The sequence below is a fragment of the Astyanax mexicanus genome, chromosome 20 (assembly GCF_023375975.1).
Source record: "Astyanax mexicanus isolate ESR-SI-001 chromosome 20, AstMex3_surface, whole genome shotgun sequence".
In the NCBI taxonomy this organism is placed as follows: domain Eukaryota; kingdom Metazoa; phylum Chordata; class Actinopteri; order Characiformes; family Acestrorhamphidae; genus Astyanax; species Astyanax mexicanus.
The window spans coordinates 2,265,001-2,287,855 of record NC_064427.1 but is presented as its reverse complement, the minus strand read 5'-3'; the positions used below and the strand labels follow the sequence as shown (position 1 = coordinate 2,287,855).

Below are 22,855 nucleotides of genomic sequence, written 5' to 3'. Positions count from 1 at the left end.
TCTTGGCTGGGCTCCGACCACCAGAGAACAGAAAGTAGGCTATTCCCTGCCTAGCACACTGCGTGCCTCAGCTCCACTTTTCTATTTATGCAAATGGAAAAAGAGCGTTCGCAGCTCACGCCTGTCAGCCTCGGAGGAGGACTGGAGGCATAACTCTCATTTCTGTCCTTCTCTCCCTCAGTTCGGCTGCACGACAGTATATCAGAGGAAGGCTTCCACTACCTCCTGTTTGACTTGTAAGTGCGTGTTGTGTTCCTGATGAAGCCCATAATTAAAACAGCCTGCGCCATACAGTATGTCTTGTTCTCTGATCTCTCGCTTTCTCTCTCCGCATTCGCTTTTTAATTTTTTTTGTTTTTTATTTGCATGTCTGATGCTTCTTCCACTTGTTTGATTTGTTTTTCGATCTCACAAACACCCCCTCCACTCCTTTACCCCTAACCCAAACCCACCTCCTCTCCTCTTCCCCCTCCACCCACCCCAGCATCCTCATCACCAACACCCGACCGCCTTTCCGTAGCATCCCTCGCACTCCCCTCTCTCTGCACAGGAGCCAGTTGCCTAGCAACAGAGTCGGGCAGCCCGGCTGAAGAGAATCCTGCAGCAGGGGCTTCCCCCCTCGAAGCCCCGGGATGTCTCTTCTAGAGGATTCCCCCATCCATCTTGGCTCTCTGTCTCACTCTCTCTTTGTCTCACTCCCTCATGCTTTCTCACTCTTTGTCTGTCTCTGTCTGTCTGTCTCTCACTCGCTCACAACTGCAGTCAGTCCCTCATGCTAATGTATATATATATATAAAAATGTCATTTTCTATTATCTATGTCTGAACCATTCGCACTCCATCATTTTTTCATTGGAAATGCACTTAAAGCTTTAATGTCGTGCCCGCCGTGATGAACGCCCAATCGTTCTTTATAATCCATATTCATTCTTTATTATATTAATAGCTAATTAATCCACATTAACTCCATATTTCCTATAGGGTCACTGGTGGGGAATTGTTTGAAGACATCGTAGCCAGAGAGTATTACAGTGAAGCTGACGCCAGGTAAAGTGCTCTTTACATTGTTGTTGTTTTTATTATTTTTTTTTATTACGTTGTTTTGGTTCTTTTGCCTCCTGTCTTTGTGCCTTTTTTTCCCATCCCGCATTCTCCACCACACCCCTGTCTCCCGTAATCCAGTCTCATCTCTGCAGCTCATTCAGTTCATTCTCTACCTTCCTTCCAGTTACGCACAAAGCTTCAGCTGTGTGTTGTAAAGAACACAGAAAAATTTAATATATTAAATTATAGAATGTGATACATAAATATAGCAACACTCTAAGCAAGGCCATATAGTGTGATTTGTATCAATCAAACGTCAGTTCAAAAAATCATTAAAATTCTTACTGATTCGTAAGGAGGTGGAGTCAAAAGGAGTTAACTCAAAAGGCGCAGGCTTGAAAGGAGCTTACTTAAATGAAGCTGCCTCAAAATGAACAGGCTCAAGTGGTGGGGGCTCAAAAGGAGTTGATTTAAACTGAGCAGACTGAAATGTAGAGTACCTGAAAGGAGCTTATTCGAAAGAAGCTGCCTCAAAATGAACAGGCTCAAGTAGAGGGGGCTGGAAAGGAGCAAGCTTGAAAAAAAATGACTTAAAAGAAGTTGTTTTAAGTGGAGGGGGCTTGAAAGGAACTGACTCGTAAAGAGCTGACTTGAAAGCAGTGGACTCAAAAGTCACAGGCTTGAAAGGAGCTGGCTTAAATAAAGCTGCCTCAAAATGAGCAGGTTCAAGTAGGAAGGCTCAAAAGGAGTTGACCAAAAAGAGTAGATTTAGGTAGAGGGGGCTTGAAAGGAGCTTAGTCGAAAGAAGCTGCCTTAAGATGAACAGGCTCAAGTAGAGGGGCCTAAAAGGAGCAGGCTTAAGTGGAGGGGGCTTGAAAGGTGTTGACTTGTAAAAACGTAGACTCAAAAGAAGTGGGCTCAAAATGAGTAGACTCGAATGGCGCAGGCTTGAATAGAGCTGGCTTATATGAAGATGACAAGATGACTTAGAAGTAGCATGCTCAAGTAGGGGGGCTTAAAAGGACCTTGATACAGTATTGCAAAACATAAAATCGTAATACTTATATATATATTGATATTTTTGAACACCCTTTTTGATTTATACATTTTTGTGCACCATTTCTGTGGTAATACTAACGCATGCACATTTATTATTCGAAGCGCACAGATTACATACATGTTTACGTACAGTTTAACTCAGTTTATTATACAGTAAAACCAGTGCAGTCATCACGTGACCCTCCCGAGAGCACGGCGGCCGTATTTTGAGCAGTAGCTGATAAATTTCCTGTGATTGTCTGATAGAAGGCAGGCGGATTTTCAGCGTGGGCGGCGACAGCAGCAGCAGCGCCGCGTCTCAAACCCTGCAGATACCACCTTCCACAGGACCCTCTCCACCATCTTCACTCTTGTCTTTCATTTAATTCCTTCTCGCCCCCCCACCACCTTTCTTTCTGACACTCGTCTTCTCTCACACACTCACACCTAGCGCAGCACACACACACACACACACACTCTTGCAGTACCCCTCAGGAGAGGGACTTTAATCAATTTGACTGCGTGGGCATATTGTGGGGGCGTGAGACACACAGTGAGAAATAGAAAGAGAGAGAGAGAGAGGAAGAGAGAGAGAGAGGAAGAGAGAGAGAGATAGTGAGGAAGGAGATAGGGTAGAAGATGCCAAACGAGGCAGTGTGAGATCTGGAGGAAGGGAAAAGCAGGCTTGTTGCAACCATGACCAATATTTTCAAACAGAAAGAGGCATATAGTTCATGTACACTGGTTTACAGTGCAGGTAGTGCAGTGGAAGGGGTGAGACAAGTGAAAAAAGTAAAAATACAGATTTTCACAATATAAAATACTTGACATTTTAATTACAGAGGTTTCTAAGCTGAATTCTGTATACATTTGATTTTAGATTTTACCCATCAGGCAGTTCAGCAGGTAGAAATGACATCTTTTAAAGTAAAACAGTCGCTGTAAAATGCAAATAAATGTAAATAAAAACAGAACACAATGCTTGACAAATCTTATAGACCCATCTTTTAATTACAATTGAATATAAAAGCAGATCATATGTTGTACACTGACGTAAAAGGAGAAGGTTTAAGTGAAGGGGGCTTGAAAAGAGCAGAATTGTAAAGAGCAGACTCGAAAAGAGTGGACTCTGGCTTAAATAATGATGGCTTAAAAGTAGCAGGCTCAAGTAGAGAGGGCTCAAAAAGAGCTGACTTGAACTAAGCTTTACAGTATTGAAAAATCTGTATATCATATTCAGTTGAGAATCAAAAATCTGAACATTTTTCTTTTTTGAATATAACATTAAAAACTGTTTTTATTGTGTGCTTTTGATTTTTTGCTCCAATCAAAAATGAAACATTATAATTATTTTTGATCTGTGGATCAAAAGTGCCATTTTATGAAGAACATTAACTCAATTTTATTCATTCCTATAGGCAGTAATTTGACTTAGATGTAAATTGCATCTGTTGCAGCTGTTTTCAAACCTTTTGTTTCCTGGTCCCAACTCTTTTGAGGCTCATTGCTGCCTTTAACTTCTGATAGATATAATTTCATTTTCGTAGATTTTTAATTAAATGATAAAAACATCTCATATGTGTTCTATGTTCTATTGTGAATTTTTAAAAAATCAGTTTAAGATGAGGATAATGTAGTAAACATTAGAAGACAATAGTCACACTAATCATTTCCGTCCACAGACTCCTCCTCTCTACCCACTCAAACCACATCCAGGTCTGTGTGAAGGTCGCTCTGACGTGCAGATGTGGTTTAGGTCTCAGTATGACTCACTCTAAAGTGAGAAAATGAGCAGAAACTCGTGATTCTTGACAACATGTGTTTAGATTTCGATCCCAGAGCAGCCAATGAGAATCTGTCTTTAAGGTGGCGTTAAAAAAAGCGTAAAACTTTAATTCTATATAGTCTATAAACAGGAACCCTTAAATTGGTAGAAAAAAACAACATATGATGTGAGTGAATGTTGGGTAACAAATTATCGTATTGTCACTGTTATTTAAAAATACTATTAACAAAAACAATTCTAGAATCAGAGGTTTATTATTAAATTAAACTATTATATATTGGAGACAGATGTGCTACTTTCATTTGAAACATCTGGTCTAATTTAAATAGTTAAAAGCTGAAAGCTACTAATAACTCAGTATGGATTTTTCTAAGCATCTGCTCACACTGGCCAAAAAATCCCATCATTTATTTTCACCTTACTCTCTCACCTAAACCTGCCTTTTTTTAAATAACAGTCTAGTGTTCATGGCTAAATGGCTGGCCACACACTCACACAAGACAGGTTACTTAATTACATGAATATTCATAATAATATTGTAATAAAGAATCTGACAGAATAAAATGTGACAAGAATGTAGCACATCGTCACTGTCACAAAAATCATCATTTTTCACATTTTTAACATATTAAAATACTACAAATATTATTAATAATAAAAATATTTGTTTACAATTGTTGACTTAGTATTATTTAATAATAAGAAGAATAGTAACCTGAATAATCTGAATGTAGCAGCTCACACTGCATTGTGTTCTCAATTTAGATCATTTGACTGTAGACATTGATGTTCGCTGTGTAAAAAAAAGTAAGATTAGCCGTTAATTATTATACAGAAATGTAATAGAATAGAAATACACTAGCTTTAGCCTAGCTTTAGCCTAGCTTTAGCCTAGCTTTAGCCTAGCATAGCTGTGCTGCAGCCTGACCTTTATTATCCAGTTGGCTAGCTGTCATTCAGTAATATACAATATATCTGCTAATTTCCTCAAGAATCAAATACTGTAGTCGCCATTCTATAGATAGAAGACCACCCCATCCCTAACCGATATCCCCCCCCAGCACAGGCCACACCCTCGCCCCCCAGCACCCGCTTGCTTTAGCGTCCCACTGCCCCTCCTCCCTCCTTAGAGAGCGCTGAAAGTAGGACCCTAATTAACACACAGATAATTAGTGTGTCAGCTCTGACATAAGCCTCCGCCACACGCCCGGCACTGCCAGCTCGCTCTACACACACTCATACACATTTACTAACACGCCAACACACACACACACACACACACACTCACACACACACCTTCTCACACGTACGCATCCCATTCACTCCGTTTATTACTCACAGGTACCGGCGGCCGCCCCCGCAGCCCATCCAACCGTCCAGAGTCCTCTCAGCAGAACCGATAAGAGCTTTAGAACCAGAGACTGACTGTTAGACCAGAGTGTTATTATTTTATTATATCAGTATATTATTAATACTTTCACACAGCAGGTAAAAGAGGCCCAAATCCATGTCTGTTATGTGGTTTTATGTGGACACAGACATGTGTTATATATGTGGCAGCAGGAACGACAGAAACACACTGAATCTGACATTTTCATGTACAGTTTAGGATACTTTCATATATCATATAGAAATCAGTCACTTTTACCTTAACAATAAACAGAATACAAAATAAAACAACATTGCTGTTCCTGTAAATGAGCTCCAGGCACACCTTCACAGCCTAAACGAGCAGCTCAGTTAAAATATCAATCTGCCAAAGTCAGAGCTCACCAGGGAATGATGAACAAGAGACACACTGATTGGTTAATTTCACTTTACGCCCCAAAATTAACCACACCCATGATTGATTAAGAGAATCAGTACATAGCTTTTGCTAGTTTTGAGCCACACAAGGGGTACTTTTCCCATTGTTACGATAGCAAAGACACATGACATGTCCTAAATAAAGTTGCATGGTTGACGGATCGCCTATAGATCGCTAAAATAGGACCTGTTGAATATAATATTTTCAATTCTGATCATTTTGCTTTGGGCCCCATTATTTTTTTTTATATAGCTATCTGTGTGGCAACTTGGGTCACTTTCTTTTGTGAATTTAGCTGAGCCTGAACAGAAAGGTCGTTCAGATCTGATTTTTTACATCATATGTGTCACAGATATGTGTCTGGATGTGTGCACAACCAAGAACACAATGAATCGGATATTTTAATTTCATCATTTTGCTTTGGGACCTCCAAAACATATTTAATGTACATATAAAGAAGTTTGACGAACAGTCAGATCAGAATTAATGCACATTGAAAACTGAAGAAACTGAAATAAGACAAATGAATATTTTCATGAATATATTCATGAATATATTTTTTCACTACTGCATAGTACAAAAGTGTGATATTGTTCAGTCATTTTCATTTATTCAGCCAAATTTTGAAAATATGAGCCGATATTCATTATTCGGGTCTTGCTCTTGATATGGTCTTGACTATAACTTTATAACACAATATTTCCGAAGTTCTCCACATTTTATCCATGTTTCAGGTGTGGGATTGTGAGTCTCTTGTCCTCCATATTGTTGTATTTTAAGCGCAGTAGCTCCACTCCACTTACTATACCCTGTATAGAGCAGTCAGTGTGCTCATAGAGCTTCTTTCCACATTACTGACCCCGCCCACTACACCATCCCCCCCCCACACCAGCGCACACCTGGCCCCATCGTCTTACCTCCACCTTTTTTCCTTTTCTCTGTCCTTCCCTCTCTGTCTTGTCTTCGCAGTCACTGCATCCATCAGATACTAGACAGTGTCAGTCACATTCACCAACATGACATAGTGCACAGGGACCTGAAGGTCAGTACGGCGAGTGCACTGACCACTGCATGAGACCTGCGATGCCTGCCTCAGTGACCTGTCTGTCTGTCTATCTGTCTGTCTGAGCTGTTTGGATGATCCCGGTTCCTGTTTCTGCACTTTAAGCTGCACTTGATGCTCTGGAACAGCTGACCACTTCTTCTAACTCCTAAAGCATCTTGTTTTCTTGCATAAACAGCAACCTACCCGGCCTACCTATCTCTCCTATTTCTCTCTCTCTCTCTCTCTCTCTCTTTTTATTCTCGCTTTCTCTTTTCAATTATATTCAATTTAAAGAAGCTAAGTAAATTACAGTGTTGCCAAAGCATTAATTAATTAAAGGTCTCCTTCCTCTAAAATCCACTTTCTCTTGTTCTTTGTGAAATACAATAGGTCTCTATTGAATCTTAAACTCTTCCTCAACCTCTATTGTCTGCAGTAACTAGTTAAAGAAAATACTCAGAAAAATGAGTCGATCAGAAAAAGCACCGTGTCTATGTCAACCTGTGAATTAGTATTCATGGCCCCGCCCACCTCGGCTCTGGACCGCCCACAGACAGAGCTGAAGCCGGGGAGCGACGCCGTCTCGTCAGATAGGAGATAACTAACAGTGCTAGGAACAGCATGCAGTTCATTCCTGTGTTATTTGTGCGAATAACACATCAGTGTTTATATACTTTACCCAGTAATTCAGAGCTAAGAAACAAATGGTTAGAATTAGTCTATGGAGGAAAAACACCACCAGCCAAGTACAACTGAGATAGGTAGGTGTATGTTCAGAACAGTTCTGTTCACACTAGTTAAAAGTAAAAATCCACCCCAGGGTTTTGTTCCCACTGCCTGGTTGGCTCTGCTGGGGCTCACACAGCATTCATTCACATTAGAGTCGACAAATAGATATTAAAAAAAATAATGAGAAAAAACAATGGAATGAGACCATTAATTAATTGATTGATTGATTAAAAAAAAATAAGTATCAGTTTTATCAGCATTTTCTATCTCTCTCTCTCTTTCTCTCTGTCCCTGTCTGATATGAGTAATATCTCATGGTTTTATTTTTTTAAATATACTGTGTTTTTATATATCTGTGCTAGTTTGCTGTAGAATAGTAGAATAAAGTCCCTCGTTCTGAAAAATGAATGCTTGACTGAGGTGTCCAGACTGCAGAATTTGAATGATGGGCACAGCCAGTGTTACAGTCACACACATACAGAAATACTTGCTGACGATAAATACGTTTTTCAGGTATTATTTCCTGAAATGTGCATTAAGGGAACATGTTTTAAATGAGAAATTACAATATACGGACATAAGTTTGGAACACCAACTCATTTGTTGTTTCTTCTGAAATCAAGGGTTTTAAGATGAAAAAAAAAATCTTGCTTTTGTTGGAGTAACTGGGAAAGCTTTCTACTTTCTACTTGATATTAGGATTTGAGTGCATGCTGTGACATGTTAATCTATCTATCTATCTATCTATCTATCTATCTATCTATCTATCTATCTATCTATCTATCTATCTATCTATCTACCTACATCAAAAATGTTATGATGTTGAAACCGGCACTCATCAGGGCCACCCCAGAAAAGGAAGAGTGAGAGTTACCTCTGTTGTACAGGATAAGTTCATCAGAGTTACCAGTCTTAGAAACAACAAGTTAACAAACAGCTCCCCAGATAAGAGCAGCTAAATACTTCACAGAGTATTTAGGTTTGTTTACTAAGTTACTACATTATCCCTTATGTGTTCCTTCATAGTCTGATAGATCACTTCACTATTCATTTACTATGTAAGAAAAAGTAACATAATAATTTCTAACTTCTATAATTTACTGAGATGTTAAGTAGACCGATCAGCAATCCTAAAAAATTAAATGTTGCCCAACACTACCGATTCACACAGCCCTGTCCGCTGAGCCCGACCACGTGTCACCCCCCCGACAGAAAATAAGCTTCAGCCGAGAGCACGGTGTTCCCTCACTCACTGGGAGATATCTGATAGGGCAGTGGTCTGGCATTGCTGACAGGGCACAGGGAAGCCCAATCTCTCTGTCCTTTCCAGACTAATAGCTGTGGGATTGAATGGCGCTCTCCGTGTCATATGAGCGTGCCGTGTACACACTCCGTAATGTTTGCCCAGGATTCACACTATTACATTGTCTCTCTCACAAACACACTCCAGCTCTCTCAGCAGCTCACGCCCACACAGCCTGACTCATTCCATCAGCGCCCGCTCCCGACACGCCGACTCTTTCTCCGCTTTCTGCTACCCGAATTTATTATATCCAAAATATATTCACATTCTAAAACAAATAGCTTTAGAAGATCCTAGAATCACAAAGTGTTCTTTTATTATGAGTTAAGAACAAAATTTCTGAGTGGTTAAACCTTCTTTAATGGTGCGTAGATAACGTAACAGGTCTTTAATCAGTACAGATGCTTTGATTTAAAGGAGAACTCTGGTGTTAAATTGACTTTTGGTGTAGAAAAGCATGATAAACAGTGCTTATCTTTGTTGAATAGCACACCTACGCTCTCCCCCAGCTTTCTGAGATCCGGTAATTTTGTTTGCTTTGTTTGCTTTTTGCCCAGCACTCAGCCGATTTGGGGCATATTTTGCCCTGAAAAATCACATTTTTATATCATTATTCAGGCTCAAAGTGTCTCCACCCCTCCTTGGTAGAATCTAAAGAGCTCTAACACTTAAAACGAGGCATTAATAACAATATAAAATAGTAATAATAAAAGATAATAGAAGTAATAAAAAACACTGTTTACAACCCGTAGTGCAGGTAAATCTCCGGGCGCCACCATCACTGTACTGATATATATATGTCATATATGTCATAGGCATATATATATATATACATGCATTTATATAATACGCCTATTATAATCTCTAAACTCTACCAGTTTTACCTGATTTTCTCAGGATGCTTTCACACATTACAAATACCCTGCTTTAATGCTAAAATACTTTGTATTACGTTGTTTAACAAAAACAAAGACAGTTTTGAATGCCTTGTTTTAAATGTCAGAGCTCTACGGATTCTAACAATAAAGTGTGGAGCTACTTTGAGCCTGGAGAACGGTGTAAAAAGCAGTTTATTGGGGCAAAATAAGCCCCGAATCACTCGTTGTAAAGAATGCTAGGCAAAAAGCCCAAAATTACTTGATCTCGGAAAGCTGTTGGAGAACGGAGGTGTGCTATTTAACAAAGATTAGTACTCTTTATTTGGTTGTTTTACTACAACAAAAGTCCATTTTACACTAGAGTTTTCCTTTAATATTCCCTTGAACCATAGATGAATGATTCAGTTATTAACACTAAAGCTGATGTTGTAATTTGATTTGCAGAAATGTAATGGATTTATTGATTTTAGGTAGATATTGTATATGTCATTTATTCTTTACATTATAAGGAACATCTGAACACAACACTGAGGTGACATTTTGACATTTGTGTGCTCTAATAATACTCTTACTTCCACTCTTCGCTATCTCTCTCTCTCTCTCTCTCTCTCTCTCTCATTTCTGTTTTAATGCCTCCTCTCTCGCTCAGCTCATCTCTCAGCTTCCTCCTACCAGTTGTCTCTTCTGCTTCCCCTCTCGCTCCTTTCCTGTCTGTCACACTGTCTCTCTCTCTCTCTTACACTCTATTTCTGTCGAACCTCCGTTTTCTTTCACTTTCTCTCTCTCTCACTCTCTCTCTCTCTCTCTCTCTCTCTCTCTCTCTATTCTCTCTCTCTCTGTTCTCAGTTCAGTTCAGTTTAACAGCGTTTTATCGGCATGAATGTAATAAGAAACACTATTGCCAAAGCATATAACAGAAAAAATAAAAATATAAAAGACAAATTACACACATGGATACAATTACAACAACAGAACTTATTGTTATTTAAGTTATTTACAGGATTAACAATTATTATTAATCATAATTGACAAGAAAAGGAAAATAGGTGTGTGGAAGGATAGAAATCTTAAAATCAGGTTAATTATTCATAATCATTATTCTTTCTCTCTCTCTCTCTTTCTCTCTCTGTCGTTCTGTGGGTGGAAATGTGAGATTCTCACCCTTTGAGGACTCGTGTTAAGTAGTATAGCGTTAGCTTTAGCTTCCTGTGTTAGCAGTGCAGTATAGCGGTGTCAGTAAAAGCAAAGTGTAAAATGTATGTTTTCAGCTTTTTACGTACATAGTATATAGTAGTTTTTATAGTAGTTGTTATGAATCACAATTTTTTGATTTTTGAGGTTTGATAAATTGGAGCTGGCAGAAGAAATATACTGAGTATGTTGCATGACATATATTGCACTTTTTTGCTACAACTTAAACGTTTGATTCACCCATTGCTGACACAAATGTGCAAATGCACACACAGTACAGCCAATAGAAAAGTCTCTCGGAAGCAGATAAACCTATAAACCTGTTGCCGTGTGACTTTAGCATTACTTATTGTTGAATGCTGAATGCAATCAAATCCTCAGAGCAATACAAAGCCCTCTCTTGACAGTGAAGACAGCCTATCGAACAAAACTAGGATCTTTTTAAATACTCTTTTATTTTAGAAGAAACATTAAAAACGAATGATTGGGTTTCCCAATACTTTTGTCCATATAGTGTATATAAATTAGGTGTGCATTTGTGCATTATATATGGTGTTTTTTCATGATGTAGAGATGTTAATTCATTAAAACTGACTTAAACATGACTAAAAATGACTAAAAAGGTTGCTAGAGGGCGCACCTGAGCGAGAATGTACTGAATAAAGTACTGAATGTTGCTGGATTGATCAGATATTGTCTTATAGATGTTGTTTGTGAAGTTTGTGAAGATGCTTCTGGATCTAATGACTATTGATTCTTATTGTTCCTTTTTTTAACTTCTCTGCTGACTGTACATGAATGATGTAGGATGTGAATCTGCTGTGTGTGCTCTTTCTCTTCCCTCTGCTCTGCTTTTGTTTCTTCCTTTAAAGACCCCAATTCTTCAGCTGGTTGATGAATAATTTGTCATGTAATAAAAGTATAATGACTATATATATATATAAGCATGGACAGCACAACCTAGCACAAATAGCATTTAAAACGTTACTGTTAATTCTTGTTATGTTCACCCGTTGAGGGTTAAAGTTTATTTAGTGATCAAACTTTTTCAGGTCAGAGATAAAATTGTGGAGAAGTTAACTGATGATGTTTAATCCATCATCTGAAAATGGAAGAAGTATGGCACACCTGAACTGACAACCCTAATTAAAGAGCACAAATTAAAGAAGCAGCCAAGAGGCCAATGGTCACTCTGGAGGAGCTGCAGAGATTCTTTACTGTAATTTGATGGAAATGGAAATAGTTTGGTGATAAAATACATAAACTGCATTACAAATACTGGACAAACTAGCAGTCCAGGGTAAAATTTGCTCCTGTAGGTCCTTTAATCGAATGCATCCACAATGTCCATGCTTATATACAGTCGTTGTATAAAATTCATACATTTATGATATGATACCATTTTCTTCACTTATGTGAATCTTCTTTCCAGGAGCTCACAGCGTTTAAGGTTTTATGTTTTTTATGATGTTTAATAAAGGTCAAGATGTTTATATGCAGATGTAGTTGTCTATTCTACCCCTCTATACCCTCCTTACCCCATTTACCCCCTGCCTGTGCCTGTGCATGAGAGAATGTAGCTCTGCTCAGACTAACATGCGCCCCCTGGTGTTTGCATGCAGTCATTGCATCCAGCAGATCCTGGAGGCGGTGCTTCACTGCCACCAAATGGGTGTGGTGCACCGAGATCTGAAGGTGAGTGGCGGGTCTTGTTCTTTCGCTGCGTTTGGTGGCGGCTGCATGTTTGTGTCTGTCTGTCCGTGTGTCTTTTTGTCCACTCTGGTGTCCCACAGCGTGACGGTGACCCAGAACAGCGTGTGAAGATACTGAAGAGTCTGTGGAGTTGAGGGTGGATTAGTTGAGGATTATCTTAAAAGCTACATGTTCAGAAATCTCGCCGATACTTAAATCTCTTTGAAATCGTGTGGAAATCGCAGTATGCTTTATGTTTGGCATGTTGGTAATGGGGTCATGAGTTTGCATGAGAGAATGTGTTCAGGCATAAAGCATAAAAACATTAAATATATTAAATATAAGTCTTAATGCTAATATACGGTTGTTTAGTGCTCTTATACTCCCTATATTATGATGATTGATGTGCTCTCGAGAGGAGTATCCAGTTCATTTTCTGGTACTCGCTGTGCTGAACTGAGTGGTTGACTCTCGAGAGGGTTATCCGGTTAGTGTTCTAATACTCACGCTCATGGGCTTAGTGGAGCACTCTCAAGATGATTATCCGGTTAGTGTACTGATCCTCACTATGTTGGGCTAAGTGATTCACTTTCGAGAGGGCTATCTGGTTGGTTAGTGTTCTGATCCTCACTACACTGTGCTGATTGATGGACTCTAAATATGGGTATCCGGTTAACGCTCTGATACTTATACTATGCTTAGTGAGGTACTCTGTAGAGGGGTGTCTGGTTAGTTTTCTGGTACTCAGTGTACTGCTTTGAGTAATGTACTCTTTTAAGAGGGGTATCTGGTTAGTGTTCTGATACTCCAGAGGGGTATCTGGTTGCCCAAATCCCATGTAGTATACATGGTGATTTAGTAAAAGCAGAAAAAAATGATCCGACCGTCTTAAATTCAGATATTTACAGATATTCTGTAAGCTCTTAGACTGCACTCCGGATTTCTATTCCCCGGCGTGGTCCAGCGTGACATTGAGCAGTCATTGTGGCTGAACATCTTAGTTCCATTAATAACGGCGGTGAGTGGCAGAATTCACAGATTCACACGAGGAAGCCTCGCTCGCCCGCCGCTCTGCTTTTTTTTACAGGGAACAGAGTGAGAGAAAGAAGTGGCGAAAGAGAGAGAGAGAGAGAGAGAGAGAGAGAGAGAGGTGGAATGGCTGTCGGACGCCCACACTGTTCTTCTCCTCTGCCTTCTAACCCACTTTCTCACCCAGCACAACTTCCACCAGAGCGGAAGCAACCTAACCTACTTAATACTGTACCAGGCAGCACAGTGTGTGAGGCTGCAGTACAGCACACACACAAATACACACACACTTGGGCAGTGAATATGTTGGCTGTGTGTAGTATGTGTGCAGTGATATGTGTTAAAGTGAGTGATGCTGTTTGAGTTAACTATTTTAGTTAGTTTAAGCTTATAAATTTGAGCTTTGAATAATTTTTTTATTATTATTTCTAATTTTCTCCTGTTTTTCTCCCAATTTATCTGGCCAATTTTTCCACCCATTTAGCTTCTAGCCAGCTGTATATGCCCCAAGACTACTGATGCCTCAACTCAGTTGTGCTCTCTCAGGGCTCCGGCATCCGATGGCAAGCTGCATGACCGGGATTCAAAACTGCAAGCTCCCTATTATAGTGGCAGCACCTTAGTCCGCTGTAAATTTGCCCTTTTTTTTGTTCTTTAGTCTGATTTTAATCTTTTATATTCTCAAGGCCTGTACAGCAGGTGGCACATACTACTTACTATTCCTTAATTTCTGAATCTTAAAGTTATTTATTGGTTAAGTATATTAGTGTCATGGTAGTTATATAGTAGTTTGAAATAATTACTAAATAATACAGTAGTAGTTACTGTATAGTTTTAGTTATATTACTTATCAAATAATTTATAATACTAAATAATGCATGGTATTCACCCAATACTTTATAGCACTTAAATACATGAATAATAAAAACTTTAGGGTACAAAATGACCCCTCTTTCTCTTTTCAACACCAGTTTTCTAAAGACAGGAAACATCCACATATATCCAGATATTTTTTTTTTTATGTAGCTCCAGCATCATCTCTAAAAACATCTTTTCCAAAAGTGTTTGAGTAATGATGGCAGCCCAGCTCAGCGTTTTTATTGATCCTCTGATTTAATCAGCTCCGTCCTCCCAACACTGAAATGTCTATTTTAGAAGATCTCAGAGATATCACTATGAATCATCATTAAAACCTCTGGCTGGGAGAAGCTGTCATCTCCTGTTTCAGGCCAAGACGTTTTATAAAGACTCGCCGGGGTCCGGTGCAGCGCGGTGCTGGCGGGTCGTATTACAGAGAGCAGCTTGGCAAAACTCTCTGTGCCCTCCATAAAACCCATTTCCTGAATGAAGCCAAAATAATTTATATACCTCGATACACTCACAGCCCGTTTTATTAGATCCGCCGCTGACAGTTTACGCTTCCGGCCCACTTTATGATGTCCGTTTAACTTACGCCTCCACGGCACCATTACAGAGTGCAGCCTGCGAGCTGCCATCCCTCACCACACACCCGGCTTCATTACTCAGCTCTGTAGATCTGTACTGAAACTCAAGATAAGGGTGGTTAACAGAGAATATTATAAGAACCTTTAGCAACATTCTGAAACTTTATCTTTTATTGTAAAAGAAATAAAGTTCCAGGAAGGTTCTGAAATTTTTTAAAAGTTGCTCATATAGCGTACCCATTAGGAAACAGCAAAACAACAGTAATCAGCCCTTTAATCAGGCATTTAAATGGCTTTTTAAAAGGTAAATAAGAGTTTTAATACGTTTTTCTGGGATTAAAAGTGTGAATTCAGCTGTAACTGGAAATATCTGCGCAGCTAAACTGTGCTGGACTGAGGTGCACAGCTTTCAACACGTGCTCACGTTTACGAGCACGTGCCCAACCATGTGGATGGAGGCCATGCGGTTACCTCGTGTTTACTCCTAACATGTTAAACTCTTCAGCCACCACTAGGTGGCAGCATAATGGCCTCATAAGAAAACACTAGGCCCTTGTAGAAAAAAAATTATTTATGTGGTCTAGACAACCCAAAATGTTATGTCTACACATGTGGACGCCAGCTCTAAGGAGGTTAAAAACGTTAAGTAAAAACATTCTGAGAACATACAGAAAACTTGACAGATTAAACGTTCCAAGAACATTGATTGCAACATTCAAAAAGGTTGTATGGGATACATTCATCATAAAAAAATTGCTTGTTGCACCAGGCTCTTTTTGGATTTCTGACATGTTTTTATCTTGGTGGAGAGAAATACTAGTGTGCCACTGACTGCTTAAAACCCTTACAACAGTCAACCCTCCAATCCAATCTTAGCTATGCAGGAGCCCGTTTTAGTGCCCTCAATGCATTTACATCCCACTAGTTTCACTCACAAATAAACACACTTCAGCACAAACCTGACTTTTACATCAACAATAAACAGAATAATAAAGAATAAAATAACATTACTGTTCTCTTAAATGAGCTGCTGGTGTATCTTCACAGTGTGAACGAGCAGCTCAGTTTCTGTCTCTTTGTGCGCTGAGACGTGCAAAAGTGCTGCACTGTTAAGATACGAACACGCCAAAGTCAATAGCAGTTTGACATTCCACTGTTGACGTAAATGCCACGAAATCCAACAGGATTTATTCTTTAAAAATGTTGTGTAAGCTCAGATCAGTGCAGACATCATGGTTCTGTGGTTCTGTGCGTGATGGTTCGAGCCGGTCCATGTGCGTCGGCATCTGGATGAGTGGGAGTAGTGTGACGGGTCACGCGGAGCCGCGGGCAGCGTTTGATCTCAGCGGGGAGGTGAAGTGTAAACGCTGATGATCTGATCTAACGTCCAGACGACTGCATCTCTGACCTTCACAGCACAGTCTAACCCAGCCTGAGCACCTCGCTCTCTCACACACTGAGACATCACACTGCCTGACCTCCAGTCTTTAATCATCAGCACTGTTTCAGCTCTTCAGTATGATGATTATCGTGATGTTCTGTAGAGAAATGCAGCAGAACGCTCTCTGAAAGCTTTAGACCAGGGGTCGGCAATAGGCGGCTCACAAGCGTGAAACATCTGGCCCATTAGGTTGTTTAAACTATAATGAACGACAATGAAAAGAATTAAAAATAAAATGCTTCTCTGGTGAGCTTTTGTTTATTTACCTCCCCTGTCTCTCTCTGTCACACTCGCCGTGACCTTAGTTTCCGCCCGTTCTTGGGCCCCCATTCTCCTTATAATGGCGTTTTTTTCCCAGCCATGTCCCAGTTCATTAGCTTTTTTTTATTTAATATACTTTATGAGAATACACATTAAATATACTTTCCCTGTATTTTCATAAAATGTATTTTTAAGCAATTTTAAGCAAAGTACACTTTAGTGTATTTTTTGTTTCCAGTAGCATTAAGGTGTACACAAAAGAGTATGTGCACTCTGTTGGAATAGCTGGATTTTCTCAGTCAGTTTTATGAGGCAGAGTCACCTGGAATTCAGGCTTTCAGTTAACAGCTGTGCTGAACTCATCAAGAGTTAATTACTTGAATTTCTTGAATTTCTCGTCTCTTAATGTTGATGTTTGAGAGCATCAGTTAAAGTAAAGTAGTGAAGAGGTAGAGTTACAGGTATACAGTGAATAGTGAATATTTGAGTAATGTTCTAATCCAGATTATAAGAAGCAACAACTACTCAACTACTCAAGTAAAGGTCAGTCAACTCGAAACATCTTAAGACCTTTATACAGGACATTGGCAAAGACCATCAAAAAAAGGTTATGATGAAACTGGCACTCATCAGGACTGCCCCAGGAAAAGCAAGAGCAAGGGTTACACAATTGGGACACACTCTCTATGAATCTTCAGTATCTGCGTGTGTGTATGTGTGTGTGTGTGTTTGTGTGGAGTGTGTGTAAGTGGTCGTTATTTTATTGGTAATCTGAGTGCACCTCTGATTTTCCCCACAGCCGGAGAACCTGCTCCTCGCCAGCAAATGTAAGAACGCGGCGGTGAAGTTGGCCGACTTTGGCCTGGCCATAGAGGTGCAGGGGGACCAGCAGGCCTGGTTTGGTATGTAAATATTATCAATAATTATCATTCAGAAGTTTAGAATTTTTTGTTTATTTATTGTAAAATTAACACTTTAGAATAAGGGTACATTAATCACCTTATTATAAGGAACACTTTTAAAGAACGTCTTATTTTTGGTCTATTTTCATACATAAGATGCAATGGATTATAAGGCACATTTTAAGATACTGGTGTTTAACTGTTTCTGTTCGTATCTGGATGCGCCACACAGGATTCGCCGGAACACCAGGGTACCTGTCTCCTGAGGTGCTGAGAAAAGAGGCTTATGGGAAACCTGTGGACATTTGGGCTTGTGGTGAGTCGGGCCTTCTCTCTGTCTCTCTCTCTTTCTCTCTCTCTCTCTGTATCTCTCTTTCTTGTAGTGATATATGCCGCTATACCACTACAACAGCTCTATTTGAGTAATGTTCTAATTTATATTATAGCAATAACTATTTAACTAAGTAAAGAAAAAAAAATGACTTCAAAACAATTAAGGTCAGTCAATCAGAAACGTTTCAAGAACTTTGAAATTATTTTCAAGTGCTGTGGCAAAAACTATCAAAAATGTTATGATGAAACTGGCCCTCATCAGGACTGCTCCAGGAAAGGAAGGGCAAGAGTTACCTCTGTTGCAAAGAATATGTCTCTCTCTTTCTGTTAATATACAGTATACATATATATGTATTGTTATTGGTATACAGTGAATACCCCTATTATGTTCTAACCCATATTCTAACCCAATTAAGTAAAGAAAAAATACTTTAAGAAATAAAGACTATGATTAAACTGGCACTCATCAGGACTGCTCCAGGAAAGGAATGGCAAGAGTTACCTGTGTTGCTCAGGATAAGTTCATCTCTCTCTTTCTACCGCTCTCTTTCTCTCTCTCTCTCCCTCTCTCTCTCTCTCTCTCTCTCTCTCTCTCTTTCTCTCTCCCTCTCTCTCTCTCTCACTCTCTCTCTCTCTCTCTCTCTCTCTCTCTCTCTCTCTCTCTGCGGTACAGACGGATCAGACCTGGCTCTCTGAGAGCTCTTGTGTTTGCTGCTCTCTGGAGAGGTCTTTGTGTTTGAGTGCAGCTTTTACTCCTCTCACAGTCTCGACACAATCCACTGCCTAAAGCCCCAACACACACCTTTCATCAGGCCCCTCTGGGGAGATGTGTTTTCATGTGTTTTGTTTTGGGTGGGAGGTAATCTGTATAAATTCATAGAAGCTTTTTTTTTTTTTTCTGAACTGTTTATTATGCAGATGTACAGTCACAGTCAGTACACAAACAATTCACACTCACATAAAACATAAAAGCAGCATTATGTAGCATTATTATCATAAAATATCAGATTCAGAATCGCGTTGATGCTCTTCTGACTTGTATCAGAGAGAATAGCGTGTCTATCAATGCTGTTCTGGAACTCGGCATACTGCCAACTGCGTTTTTTAACTCTGGTGAAGTGGACAGAACAACCATTACACAGTCCTCATGCTTCTGTATCTCTCAGCTTGTCCAGAAAAGCATGTGTAAAGCATGTCTTTAATGTCTTCCAAAGTGGATGTTCAGAAGAAACAAGCAATATGCTTTGAATAAAATAAAAGATCATGGATGAGAAAATAGATAACTTCACACATGTCTTGCTGTAGGTAGCGGCATGTCTAACTTCTATTTCGTAACTCTTTTCACTTTACTAGATTTAGAGTTGTGAGGCATTAGGGATCAATCTCAATTTTTTTTTAGCAGTTTACACATTGCAACGGAGTCAGCAATAAAAAAAATAAAAAATAAAAAATGGGGCTAAAATTGGGCATTTTTGGTAGCTCAAAGCGTAGTTACAATTCCAATTTTCACATAATGCTGCTTTAACTAAGAATGGTCATATATGTGCTTCTGTAAGAAAGTTAAATTAGCATTGTAACAAAATAATTATCTGAGGAGCTGTTTGTTAACTTGCGGTTTCTGAGGCTGGAATCTCTGATGAACTTTTCCTGTACAACAGAGAAAACTCTTAAAACTCTTGCTCTTCCTTTCCTGGGGTTGGTCCTGATAAGAGCCAGTTTCATCATCATAATGTTTTTGATGGTCTTTTTGCGACTGCACTTGAGGATACTTTCCACAAGTTTTAATTAATATTTCTTATAAAAAGTACTTTTTTTTCTTTACTTAGTTAAGTAGTTCTTAATATAATATGGATTTATATTATATCTTTATTTATATATTTGTCTACACAGGTGTTATACTCTACATCCTGCTGGTGGGTTACCCTCCTTTCTGGGATGAGGACCAGCACAAACTCTACCAGCAGATTAAAGCCGGAGCTTACGACGTAAGACCTGTACATTTTACCCTGAGAACACTTTTACTTCTCACATTTCGCTCAGTCACTCATGTACTGTCCGTGTGTGTGTGTGTGTGTTGTTTTGCAGTTTCCTTCTCCAGAGTGGGACACAGTCACCCCTGAAGCCAAGAACCTCATTAACCAGATGCTCACCATCAACCCAGCCAAAAGGATCACTGCACAGGAAGCTCTTAAACACCCATGGGTCTGCGTAAGTTCTCTATCCTGACATCCTGAGACCCACAAGCCTACTGTATCTCCATCTCTATGCTTTAGTTAATCATCATGTATGGTGATGTGGGGGAAAGACTACACACTGATGGTGAGAGTCGGAAACTGGGGGGCACAACCAGTAATCAAATAGAAAAGAAATATATACAAATGTATCTCAAAAAATTAAAATATCATTGAAAAGTTACTTTATTTCAGTGAGTCAGTTCAAAATGTGAAACTCATTTACTGTAAGCCCGGATAAGTTGAATTTACTTAAAAAATCTGAGGAAACCGGTTGCCTTAAAAAAGTTAAGTAATAGGGAATAAAAACTTGAGTTAGCATAAATTAAAACATCCAGTTATTACAACTAAAGGGGAAGTTGATTTATTTGTAAGCTAGCCCAGGGGGAATCACTACACACTGATGGTGAGTGTCTGTCAGAAACTGTTGGACACGCCCAGTATGCAAATAGATTGTGACAGAAGCCAATAGAAAAGAAGCAGTTAATGACAACAGACTAAACTCAGTTATAATAAGTCAATTCAACTCAAAGATCTCAGTTTGAATAGTACAGTTTATGTGCCCACACATGTATAACTAACTCAAAATAGTTGAGTATTGTTTATAAATATTCAATTTTATGTAAAACAGAAAACATATGGGTTTACAGTGCATATTATATAGATGTATTAAACACAGAGTGATCTATTTTAGGCTTTTATTTCTTTTATTGTTATTGATTTTGACTTACAGCCAATAAAAAATCTAATTCAAATGAGTGTCTCAGAGAATTAGAATATTATATAAAATCAACTGGTATTTTAAGCAGTGTGGGCAGTGTGCCAAATCCTGCTGGAAAATGAAATCTACATCTCTATAAAAGTTGTCAGTAGCAGAAGGAAGAAGCATAAAGTGCTGTAAGATTTTTTGTGGGAAAACAAAACTGCTCTGACTTTAGACTCGATAATAAAACACAGTGGATCAACACCAGCAGATGACAGACATGACTCTCCAAACCATCACTGATTGGTGGAAACTTCACACTAAACCTCGAGCAGTTTGGACTGTGTGTCTCTCCACTCTTCCTCCAGATCCCTTAATTTCCTTCAAATGAAATGTCAAATAAAATTTACTGATGATCAGTGATGGTTTGCACTTTGTATAGCCATAAGTTAATTCATTATTGATCTAGAACCAGAGCTATAGCCGCTGCCCAGTTACAGCTATATATACCACTCCATCAGTGCACACTGCACTACTGATAATCACCATCAGAATACTGTATACTAATAGAACAGATGGCCAATATGTTGCATAACGTTAGCACAGCATTGACATGTTCCTGCAGAACGTTCACACGGCTCTGAGCTGATATGTGTTTCTAATTCAGTCTGTCTCTTTCACAGCAACGCTCCACTGTGGCCTCCATGATGCACAGACAAGAGACAGTAGAGTGCCTGAAGAAGTTCAACGCCAGGAGGAAACTCAAGGTCTGCAAGTTCCTTTACTGAAATGGATTTTTACACAAAAAAGCGCATTTTTATTTTTTTTGTCATATTTGAACAGCTTTTTTTTCTCTATATTTAAAGAGTATATCAAACGATTCCCAACAGATATAGATTAGTACAGTATGCAGACAATAAACTATAGAGAATTATTTGTTTATTCAATATTTTAAGTTGTGATTTCATATATAAATAGTAGGCACCGAACCTGTGCACATTCTGCTGGAGAAACTAGTAAGGAACAGTGGTGTCGCCATGTTTTTTTTTCTTATTTAGATGAGTCAAATAAGTCAAACGAGCGCTGGATGTAAATCTACACTACAATAATGAAGCGTGGAAGAAAGTAGTAGATATTAAAAACACTACTAAAAAAGACAAGCATGGGACGACAAAAGCGACAAATAAATATGATATAATTATAATTTTGTATAATTCTGGGTACCATAATTTACTAGATACTTTTGCAGACCTCTCTCTCTCTGTGCACAGTTAGATTACTAATAAAACTGTAGTTGTAGTCTGTTGGGTTAGAATTGAGCTTTTTTAGCCTTTTCCTCAGTCCTATGCTAATGCTAATGCTAAGTGTAGAAGCGCTTATTTCAGTTATCCCTTTTTGGCCTAGCATTAGCTTTTAGCTTCCAATCAGAATTCCTCCCTTCTCTGGACATTGCCTCTGGCTGCAAGTAAAGGAAATAAACAAGTCAAATAAAATTAGTGAAGACTGTGATGTAACAGTTTTGGGGCGTTGGTATTGGCTCCAAATTCCACTGGCGTGTGCATGCCTGGGTCTGTAACTGATTGCTCTGTGGCCTGTTTCTCTCAGGGGGCCATTCTGACCACCATGCTGGTGTCTAGGAACTTCTCTGGTAAGTAAATGTCAGTCCCACAGCTGCAATCCTCCAACCAGGAATATTTTATCCACATATCCAGTTAAACCTGTGGATAAATCACCAGCTTATTCACAGCTACAGTTTCCTCCAAAACACTACTGTGCAAAAGTCTTAGACCCACCTGGAAAATTGTCTTTAAATGTCTATAACTATAACAAACTTCAGATTAACTGAACCGTGTATTGGGCAGTAATAGAAATATAAAATAAATTCCTTGTTTTTTTATTTTATAATTCCAATACTGAAATCAGGAGTATTTGTGTAATACTGAGCTGATATTATATGTATTTGATATTATAATTACTGTAGCTGTTTAATTTAATTAC

At 39.0% G+C, this 22,855-nt stretch overlaps 1 protein-coding gene across 37 annotated transcripts in view; it reads left to right on the top strand.

Annotated features, from left to right (window-relative positions):
* LOC103033831 (calcium/calmodulin-dependent protein kinase type II subunit beta) overlaps window positions 1-22,855 on the top strand; it is a 79,264-nt gene that overhangs the window by 20,035 nt on the left and 36,374 nt on the right. For 29 of the 37 annotated variants that reach the window (XM_049468427.1, XM_049468418.1, XM_049468422.1 and 26 more), the window contains exons 4-12: window positions 182-236; window positions 981-1,046; window positions 12,443-12,515; window positions 17,488-17,590; window positions 17,823-17,906; window positions 19,814-19,908; window positions 20,009-20,131; window positions 21,541-21,624; window positions 22,463-22,505. In XM_049468427.1, the coding sequence (XP_049324384.1) occupies window positions 182-236; window positions 981-1,046; window positions 12,443-12,515; window positions 17,488-17,590; window positions 17,823-17,906; window positions 19,814-19,908; window positions 20,009-20,131; window positions 21,541-21,624; window positions 22,463-22,505 (726 nt within the window). Of the gene's footprint in view, window positions 1-181; window positions 237-980; window positions 1,047-6,643; window positions 6,717-12,442; window positions 12,516-17,487; window positions 17,591-17,822; window positions 17,907-19,813; window positions 19,909-20,008; window positions 20,132-21,540; window positions 21,625-22,462; window positions 22,506-22,855 lie in introns of all 37 variants that reach the window. The other 8 variants (XM_049468417.1, XM_049468421.1, XM_049468451.1 and 5 more) reach the window with 1 other exon arrangement.